Source organism: Crocodylus siamensis, chromosome 11 (genome assembly GCF_052110815.1).
Source record: "Crocodylus siamensis isolate JL-2025a chromosome 11, ASM5211081v1, whole genome shotgun sequence".
NCBI lineage: Eukaryota > Metazoa > Chordata > Crocodylia > Crocodylidae > Crocodylus > Crocodylus siamensis.
In genome coordinates this window covers 12,896,032-12,906,452 of record NC_143405.1, presented here as the reverse complement: position 1 = coordinate 12,906,452, position 10,421 = coordinate 12,896,032, and the positions used below count along the sequence as shown (strand labels likewise).

The following is a 10,421-nucleotide window of genomic DNA, read 5'->3' as shown; positions in this document are numbered from 1 at the left end:
ATTACCTCCCTTTGGGCATGGAGGATCGTCTCCTTAAGGAGCAACCACTCACTTTGGACATCTGGCTCCCTTCCCCTCTGGGTCCTCAGTGCTTCCCCAACGATCCTCCTTAGCTTGTTGAAGTCAGCCCTCCTAAAGTCTAGGGCTGTTGACTTGCTGCAGCCCTTTGCCACCTTACGCTGGATGGTGAATTCCAGCAAGCGATGATCACTGTCTCCCAGGTGGCCCATCACCCGCAGCCCCCTCACCAGGTCATCACCCGTGGCCAGCACCAGGTCCAACAAGGCGTCTCCCCTGGTGGGGCTGTGCACCTCCTGGGTTAGATGGAGGTCCTGCAGTCTGGCTAAGAACCGACGTGAGCGATCAGACTTGGCTGACTGCTCTTCCCAGCAGATGTCTGGGAAGTTCAGGTCCCCCATGATGACCACATCCTTAGCCCTCACTGCCTCTGTGAGCTGACCTAAGAATTCCTGGTCGAGCTCTTCTCCCTGGTTGGGAGGTCTATAGTAGACTCCCACCGTTAAGTCTCTATCCCCTGGACTGCCTTTTACTCTAACCCAGAGCACCTCAGAGTGCCCCCCCTCTACCCCCTTGCTAATTGACGAGGAAGTATATTCCTCCTTGATGTAGACTCCTCCACCTTTCCTCCCTATCCTGTCCCTCCTGTATAGCCTATAGCCCTTGACACTCACCGCCCAGTCATGCGATGAGTCCCACCACGTTTCTGTGATCCCCACTATGTCAGGGCTGGTGACAGCTAGGAGGAGGGCAAGTTCCTCCTGCTTCTTCCCCATACTTCGAGCATTCGTGTAGAGGCATTTGAGGCCTCCAACGGTTGTGCCCACTGGCCCCCTAGTCTCAGCAATGCCCCGTCCCCCATCACTTACCTGTTTCTCCCTTTTGACCATTGGTCTGGGCTCGCTGGCTGTTGCTGGGCCTGGTAGTTCATCATCTCCTCCGCCCTCATCTTCCCCCTCCCCCGACGAGCCTAGTTTAAAGCCTGCCGAAGGAGGTTCACCAACCTGGAAGAGAACACACGCTTACCTTTAGGGGAAAGGTGGAGCCCATCCCATCCCAGCATGTCTCTCATCACGATGTGCCGGTCATGGCTGAGGAAGCCAAAGCCCGCCTCGAAGCACCATTCCTGAAGCCTCCAGTTGGTCTCCGCTATGCACATCTCATGGCGTCTGCCTCGACCGCTCACTGGCAGGATGGAAGAGAAGACCGCCTGTGCGCCCATCTCCCTCAGCACGCCTCCCAGAGCATGGTAGTCCTCCATCAGGCAATCAGGGGCTCTCCTGGGCGCATCGTTAGTACCCACATGGACAAGGACCATGGGGTAATAATCGGTGGGCTGGATGATGGACTGGAGCATCCCCTTCACATCCTGAATCTTCGCTCCGGGCAGGCAGTAGACCTCATGTGCTGAGGGATCCTGGCGACAGATGGGGCCCTCCGTACCTCTCAGGATGGAGTCACCAATCATGATGACGCGACGCTTCCTCCTCTTAGGCCTCTTGACTCCTGCCGCCCGCACAGGACATTGTGTGCGCAGAGTCTCCTCCCTGGTATCTTCCACTGCTCCCTCCTCCTCCAGGGCTGCCAGGGCCTCATACCTGTTCTCCAGATGGACAGGAGGAACTGGTGCCGCAACATGGTTAATAGCCCTGGCATGGGAGACCGTCTGCCACTCAGCAGTGGAGGGCTCATCCCGGTCTGCCCTCTCCTCGGTCGTACCACCCTGCAGAGAAAGAAAATACCTATCAATTTCTGTATCACCACTTGATCCTTCTACCTGCTAACTTCATTCATATTCCATGTGCTGCAGAAATCAGGAACCTTGGCTATAAAATCATAAGCAGCCATGCCTTTAGATAAAAGACAGAAATTGTAGTTGCTTGCCACCAGTATTGAGCCTTCTTCCCTAAGAGTGGTGAACCAACCCCCTGAGCCTGTTTGTAGTATGCAAGAGGCCCAGCAGGAAGAAGAAAATGAGCCCAGCCCCTACCCTTGCTTAGGGTAGCTATGCAGCTGGCATAAAGTGATACGTCTATATAATGGGGTTTTCCAACCCCCCTTATATGTATGCAAAAAGAAGCATTCTTGGAGTCTGGGTTGAATGGGACTCTAAAATCAGTAAACCAGAGAAGGGAGTTCAGTTCTGACTGGGTGGTCAAAGAGAACAGTGTTGTCCAGGCCTGGTGGTTGTTGGCTCCCAGTGGGGGTGAAGGAGTGGCCACTGCACGCTGCTAATATGCTGAACCTGAGAAGTCCAGAGACAATGGTGCAACAGCAATCATGAATGGAGGACAAAGACTCTATCCCAAGATGAGGACAGGACTGGGGCTTGCAGATAGACTAAGGTAGGAGAGGGCACAAGGTTGTGTGTAGAGCTGTGAGAGGAGAATGGCCTTGATAGCTAGCACTGCTTACCGCTATTTAGCGATATGGGCTAAGTAGTAGTGGAGCAGGGTGTACGTAGATCCTCCACCTTATTCCTACCCATCGGGACTGCAGACACTGTTACCATGAGGAGGTAAGGTAGTGGAATGAGTGTTTGGCTTAATATACCTCCCTTGTCTTGTGCACTCAACTTTCTCTCACCTTATACTCTGCTTTCTGCATGTCCTTTCACAGCATCTGGTAAAGTGAACTTTAGTTCATGAAAGCTTGCACTGTCTATATGTACCTCATTTAGTTAGCCGTGTTAACCTGAAGTCAGTGAGAAGGCAGGGGAGATACACACCTTCATAGACTAACTCACGCTGGCTTGGTACGCACCGCAGGAGAAACATCACTGTTTGGTGAAGCGGCTGTGCCAACAGCCTGTGGACTCTGTTGACAGAAATACCCACTTCCAAACTCATCCCAATCTGACATTAAATTTAGAGGGCCAGAGCTTTTTTTTTCAAATGCAGACACATTCAGCTCTCGGCACTGGCTCATTATGCAGAGACCTGTTTCAAAAAGACCTCCCCAGCTTTCTACCACCCAGGTTAATAGGTCTCTTGGAAAACATCTGAAGCACCACTGGAAAACCACTTGGAAAACCACTGAAGCACTGACCACATGGCCTTGTTTCTGCCTTCTGATTTATTGATTGAACCTTTACGACAGTCTCACCCCTGTCTAATTATTAGGCTTACTGGGGCACACAAAAACCTTCTACCTTTAAAAGAATCTTGTCTGCAGGCCTCAAAATGGCCATTTTCAAGCAATCCTGTGAACAAAACGCTGGCTACATGAATGTTTGCCAAGTGCAAACATCAAAGGGATGGAGGGAACGAAGTCAAAAGCCAGTTTTTGAATGGTTTGCTATTCATGAAAAGATTTTTACCCTATTCAAATATAACTCTTTCATTCTCTAAATGGCATGGGCTAGGTGCATTCTAGTTCTCTTAATAAAAGGAAGCAAATTAGTCTAAGCAGAATCATTCATGCCCCTCTGATCATTAGTTCCTCTATACCACAATGATTTGAGCCAACATGTATGTATGCACATGTGTTTGCAGGTGTAATTAAGGGCCTTACAATATGTCTGGGAGTAGAATGCTCTGTTAACATTTAGAAAGCATGTCTTGATTCAATACATACCAAAGCAGCCTATAGTTTACATGATTGCACTGTGAATACTCTGCAATATTAAACGGACTTATCCAGTTGCCAAGCCAGTTCCCACTTAGTTCAATGCAGGCCACCAGGGATTTGAAAGCTGTTCCATTTTGGTATGAAAGTACTATTTTTAAAGCTGAACATTAAGTTAGCCCTTTATTGACTTTCAATTTCTATCCTCTTACATTTCCATGGCAACTCTGGCCATTATCTCTGTGTTTAACTTTCCCCTTTCATTTTGTTGCAAGATGATTTGAGTGGTGCTAAAGGGTTAAACTATCCTCTTAAAAATCCCCAATTCCAAGCAATTATTTGATTTTTTTATTTTTTTTTTAGACTAAATTGCCGAGTTTGTGGTTTAATGAAAACTGTCTCTGGAATATTTGCCCGGAAGAATCCTTCAGGGTGATAACAAGTACAAGTCACAAACTCGCTCTCTCTCACCCGGACTTCTATTATTACTGCATTCTAAATTCTAATATAGCATCTGAGGTTGCAAGTGCAGTAGCTATAGCAATAAAGTAGGTTGCAGGCAAAATTTTACTCTGGTAACGCTGGCATTTTGTTTAGAGTTTACAAGTGGCCTTGTTGTGGGGAATGTCGCTTTCATTGCTTCCAAAGTTTGGGGAAAAGAGGAGAGCTCTACGCCCTCCAAGCTCAGCTATGTCATTCACACAAGGTCTACATGGAGGGAAGAGGAGGGGTGATGGGGGACAGAAAATAGCTGTATCACTACTGCTAGAAAGCGCATCAAGAGAATGTGCTTTGAGCTGACACGATCTCTCTTTCAGCTGAGGGATATACACACGTCCACATGGCTGGAACAAATTCCCTGCTCTCCCCATTGCCAAATCTTTCCACCCTGTGAAGTAGTACATAGATAGACAAAGCCATGCCTTTGCCCCTTTCTGGGGGATTATATCCCTGGAAGAAGCCATTGTGTGATGTCCTGATGAAGGCAGGCATGGCTCACTGTGCCCCTCTTCATGTGCAAAGTGGGATCACAATGTAACTCCCATTAATTTTCATTGGATGAATTATTGGACTAAGTACAGACAGTCAAAAAAACCTGAGGGTGAATCTATTCTATCTTGACAGGCTAGTTTAAGCTGCAGAGATTGAACTGATAAGCAAGTGATTATTAGGCTTGTGCAAAGCAGCTAGTATTCGCACCGGATTCGGATTCAGCCAATTCAGGGGACAGTGATTGGATCTGGTGATTTGAATCACTGTCCCGATTCAGTTTGGCTGAATCTCATTTGGAGATTCAGCAGCTGCCAAATCTCTGAATGTCCAAATCAGGCAGGCCCACCCTCTGCCTGCTCTCCCAGCCACGGCACTTGTTAAAAAAAAAGCCCCGGTTCACCGGGTGCTGCTGGGTGGGGGGGCAATCCCCACTGCCCTCTACTGCCCCTCTGCACAAACCCCCTGAGCCCCCCCACTCCCCCAGCCGGGGGCCCTGCCCGGCCCAGTTCCGGCCCTTTAAGAAAAAAAAACCCAGACTCATTGTTCCTGCCAGTGGGAGGTGGGGGAATGATCCCTGCTGCCCCCCATTGCCCCATGCCATATAGGGGGCTGTGCACAAGTCCCAAGACCACTGCAGGAGTGGTGAGTCCCAGGGCTATCCTTGTTTGGTTTTTTTCTTAATGGGCTGGAGCTGGCCCGGGCAAGGCACCCATGGGGGGGGTGGAGGGGACAAGGGGGTGTTGGGGGGCTCATGGCACAGCCTGCAATGCAGTATGGCGCAGTGAGGGGCAGTGGGGATTGCCCTCCCCCACCCGGTAGCAGCCTGTGAGCACCAGGGCTTTTTTTGAAAGTACTGGGAGCTGGGGCAAGTGGGGTGGGGGGAATCGGGGGGAGCTGGCAGGCGTTTCCCCTATGGTCCCCTCCCCTGCCCCCTACTTAGCAGCTCAGAGTCATCTACAGCTCCCTGCTGCAGCCACTGGGGACTGCCCGAATCATCAAAGCTCTCTGAATCTTTTCCCAAGATTTGGAGAGCTTTGAATCAATTCAGACCTTTTAACTGGTCCCCTGATTTGATTTGGATTTGGAGAGTTGGCCACTGAACCGGGCTGAATCTCTTCTGCATTGAATTGTCACCCAAAGCTTCGCACAGCCCTAGTGAACAGACATTCAGTTTTGATTCTGGAAATGCAGCCACATGCCTGCAGTGGCTCAGGTCAGAAACTGGGGGCTGCGGGGTAGTGCTACAGCCTGCTTCCCTGCTCAGCTGGAGCTGACAGCTTGGGTCAAGGCTAGCCTGCCCACCTTGCAAGGGGGAGAGGGGTTATAGGGAAGGTGCAAAACATCCTGGGATGCGGGGGGACTGCGCATTAACTCAAATCTGGAGGTAATCTGGGACTGAAGTTCAATACATCAATTTTAACCTAAGTCAGTTAAGTCTGATACTACATCTATCCAGGTTTATCTTAAACTGGTTTTGGCTTTTTGAAAGTGATTTATTTGCCTTGAACTTCTGTTGTGTTATGGATTTGAACCTCACGTATACTGGTTTATATGTAATTTCTGTCCCTAGCCCAAGAGAACTAGGGCAGTTCCCCATAGTGCTGCTGATGTAGCAACTAAATGATCTGCATGGGCCAATCTTTCATGTTGGATCTAGTCCCAGCTGTAGGTGTTGGCCACCCATGCGCTGCTGACTTCCTGGGGCTTCTGACTAGAAACATATCTGCAGGTTAAAGAGCATTGTAACCTTTATTCCATCACTTCTCATTAGTCCTAAATGAACCACCCTAAATAATTCCACCCTCTACCTTAACATTGACACCTTCCAAGTATTTTCAGGCCATTATTAAATCACCTCTTTACTCATCCTTTATCTGAGCTGTCCATAATTAGTTCCTTTAATCTTTCTTCATAGGTCAATCCTGCTAAACCCTTAATCATTTTTATCTCCTTTTCCTGGATCCCTTCCAGTTTGCTGACTGTATTTTTTTTTCACATTGAGGAATGTAGTGGTTGTACTGTAGTCTGCTGTGTACACTCCATGACAGTTGAAGTCGGGGCTTTGGGTGGCAGTGGTTGTTAGTCAATTCAAGTATGGCTCAGCCAGAAAGAAGCCCTGAAAACAATCACACCTAGATGTAGTATAGGAACATAGCCACATTGACAATCTTCCTCATCTCCCTAGGTGGCATCAATTTATACTAGTTAAAGAACTTTTTGTCAATGTAGTTTAGGTTGTGCAGGAAGGCAAGTCTTGTATATCAGCAAGCAGACTCCTTTTATTGGCATAAGCTGTGTCTCTACCAGCGTTTTTGCCAGTAGAGCTGTTGTTGTATAGCATTGCCTGGGATTCCATTGGCATATATTCATTTCAGCTGTAGACCCGTACTCATTTACACGAGCTGAGAATATGGCCTTTGATCTTCTCTCCAGCCACCTACAGATTCACTGCAATTGTCCCACTCTCCAAGGCTTTGTGCGCCTGCTATAGGCTACTGACAGCTGCATGCAGCATTCAAATGCATTCACATCCGTGCTGTATCCTACCCAGCTCTGTGACGTGAAGCCTTTGCGCACACAGCCCAGAATAGCACGGCCTTTTCTTTTTCTTTTTTTTTTTTTGCATTGCTACTAATAATGCTACTTCTGCATTTTCCTGCTGCTTCTCTCCTAGGATTTAAAAACCTTTTTCAAATGTTCTTGAACTCACCTTCATTTAATCTTTGTCAGGTTAGGTAACTGTACAGCTGGGGAAAACGAGGCACAGCTGATTTTCCTAAGACTGTGCTGTTCTTGTGTAACATGGAAGGGAGCAGAATGCAGGAGTCATGGCTTCTTGGCCAGTACTTTGAAGGTCATGATTTCCTGTTGATTGAAACTCTGTGATGGTAGCATAGATCATATATGCATTTTAATGTTCCCAAATGTTGTATGTGAGACTAAAACAAATTCCAGACCCAAAGAAAGGTGTCTGAGCACTGGGAAAATTGAAATGCAATGAGTATGGTGTGTGCATGTGTTTTTAAAATAAGGAGGAAAGAGCCAATGAATTAGGAGCAGAATGGAGGGATGACAAATGCATTTCACAGTCTGGCCATTGTTTGGTTCTCTTTTTATGACCACAAGGAGATGCTATCCCCTTCTTCCTCTCTCTTTGACTTTGGACATGGATGAGCTGGCCAGGCATCCTAACTCACATGTAGGCATTGGGGAAATCCAAATCCTGGTCTCTAATGTCCCATGTGCTGTCTTCCCTGACTGATTTGTACTCTTCAGTCTATGAGTGGCTGCCAGTGGTTGCCAGGAAGAAGCTGCTCTCTGACAGCAGACATGATGTGTGCATGTGAGTCCCAGACATTGCAGTTGTCAAGCCTTGGGTTAGGTGTCTCATGCCAGACTATATAAAAATGGTATAGTCATCCCTTTTTTCAGAACATGGAAATTTACCATGAAATATGGGAAATTGTAGGGGTATAAGTTGTAGCCATGTTGGTTTAAGAGTATAGGCAGACAAGGATCTTTGGGCAAATCCAATATCTTTTATTAAACCAAATAACAATAGTTGGAAAAATTTTTCTTTGCAAGCTTTCAGGTACAAACCCCTTTCAGCAGGCTGAGGAAGTATCTGCAGTTGGTCAGCGCTCTTCCTAGATGGAATAGGAGCCAGAGGCCAGTATGCATGTGAGAATACCAGTCAGTGAAAATGCAAATTGAGGAAGTCAATGGGTGAGAGAGAGGTGGCAGGTGTGGGGGAAGGGGAATGTAGACCTGGTGATAAGACTATAGCTGGTAAATAGTAGAGAGGTTACCTGGGGTATCAAATGTTAGGCAGGTTATAATGCGTCATAAATCTAATATCTATATTTAGTCCATGATTTTTTGTATTTGGTAGGTTGATGAAGTGAAGTTCATAGGCTTATCTGCAAAAGGTGTTTTGTAAATTCCCTTTGAGCAGTACCTATGCAAAAAGGCCAGTCAGTTAAAATGTAATTGAGGTGTTCAGTAGGTGAGAGACAGGTGGTGGGGGAGGGGGAATAAAGTGGCTGCAGGCAAAGGATGAGACAGGAGGAGGGGGAGGAGGGGAGGGAATGGGAATAGCTGGTAAAAAGTGGAGGGTTTACCTGGGGAGTCAGATGTTAGGCAGGTTACAATGTGTCATACATCCAATGTCTGTATTTAGTCCATGGTTTTTTGTATCCAATAGATTGATGAAAGCTCATAGGCTCATCTGTTCATAGGCTTGTCTGTGAAAGGTGTTTCTTAAAGTCCCTTTGAGGATTAGAACTGAGAGATTGGAGAGGGAGTAGTTTTCTTGTGAGACATGTGCCCCTACAGGTAATTGGGTATTCTTGTCTTTGATGGATTGTCGGTATGCATTCATTCAGGTATGCAGTCATTGTTTGGTTTCTCCTACATGTTTTCCATCAGGGTATTTGGTGCACTGGATGGAGATATAAGACATTTGTGGAAGTGCAGGTGTAAGACCCAGGCATGGTGATGGTTCTGTTGCAGAGTGCAGTTATTGTGGGAGTTGTGGGGATGTGTTGGCAGGTTTTACAGTTCTTGTCACGGTATGGTCTGGATCTATTTGGTATGTTTTGGGCTGTAGGAAGTTTGATTCTGGTGATGAGGTTGGTGAAGTTTGGTGCTGGTTTAAAGGCAAGGTTGGGTGGTTCTGGGAAGATGTCTTTGAGAAGTGAGTCTTCTTCTGGTATGGGTTGCAGTTGTTTGAGGATTTTCTTTATAGGTTCCAGGGAGGGATTGTGTGACATAACTAGTGGTGTGCAATTCATGGGGGGGTTTCCTTTTTGTACTGCATCAATTCTTCATGTAGTACCTGGATGGATCTTTCAAAAGTGTGATCTATTTCTCTGAAGGAGTGTCCTTGTTCATAGTTTCATAGTTGATAGGGTCAGAAGGGACCTAAACAGATCATCTAGTCTGACCCCCTGCCATGGGCAGGAAAGGATGCTGGGGTCAAATGACCCCAACTAGGTGATTACCTAACCTCCTTTTGAAGACCCCAGGGTAGGGGCAAGCACCACTTCCGTTGGAAGTTGGTTCCAGCTCCTAGTGGCCCTGACAGTGAAGTAGTGCCTCCTGATGTTTAGTCTGAATCTACTCTCAGTCAACTTATGGCTGTTGTTCCTTGCCACCCCCAGTAGTGCTCAGGGGAACAGGGACTCTTCCATTGCCTGCTGGTCCCCCTTGGCAAGTTTGTAGGTGGCCATCAGATCCCCTCTCAGCCTTCTTTTGTGGAAGCTGAACAGGTTCATGTCCTGTAGCCTCTCCTTGTAGGGCCTGCCCTGCTGCGCCCTAATCATGTGAGTGGCCCTCCTCCGGACCCTCTACATGTTGGCCACATCCCTCCTGAAGTGCGGCACCCAGAATTGGACACAGTACTCCAACTGCGGCCTGACCAGTGTTGCATAGAGGGGGGGGGATCACCTCCTTGGACCTGCTCGTGATGCATCTATGGATATATAACAAGGTATGGTTGGCCTTCCTGACTGCATCCCCACACTGGCGGCCCATGTTCATCTTGGAATCAATAGTGATTCCAGGATTCTTCTCTGCCTCTGTGCTGATGAGAAGCGAGTTCCCCAGCCTGTAGGTATGGTGCTGGTTCTTCCTCCCCAGGTACAGCACTTTGCACTTGTCCATATTGAAACCCATCCTATTCTCATCCGCTCACCTCTGTAACCTGTCCAGATCTAGTTGTAGCCTGTCCCTCTCTTCTAGTGTGCTCAGTTCTCCCCGCATCTTAGTGTCATCTGCAAACTTGAACAAGGTGCTTTTCACCCCCTTGTCCAAATCACCCATGAAGATATTAAACAGTGCGG

At 47.7% G+C, this 10,421-nt stretch overlaps 1 protein-coding gene across 1 annotated transcript in view; it reads right to left on the bottom strand.

Moving 5' to 3' along the window:
• Positions 1-640: 640 nt before the first annotated feature.
• LOC149855455 (uncharacterized) overlaps positions 641-10,421 on the bottom strand; it is a 36,628-nt gene continuing 26,847 nt past the window's right edge. The window contains exon 2 of the mRNA XM_090022622.1: positions 641-1,741. Coding sequence (XP_089878748.1) covers positions 989-1,486 — 498 coding nt within the window. The 5' untranslated portion in view covers positions 1,487-1,741 and the 3' untranslated portion in view covers positions 641-988. The remainder of the gene's footprint in view (positions 1,742-10,421) is intronic.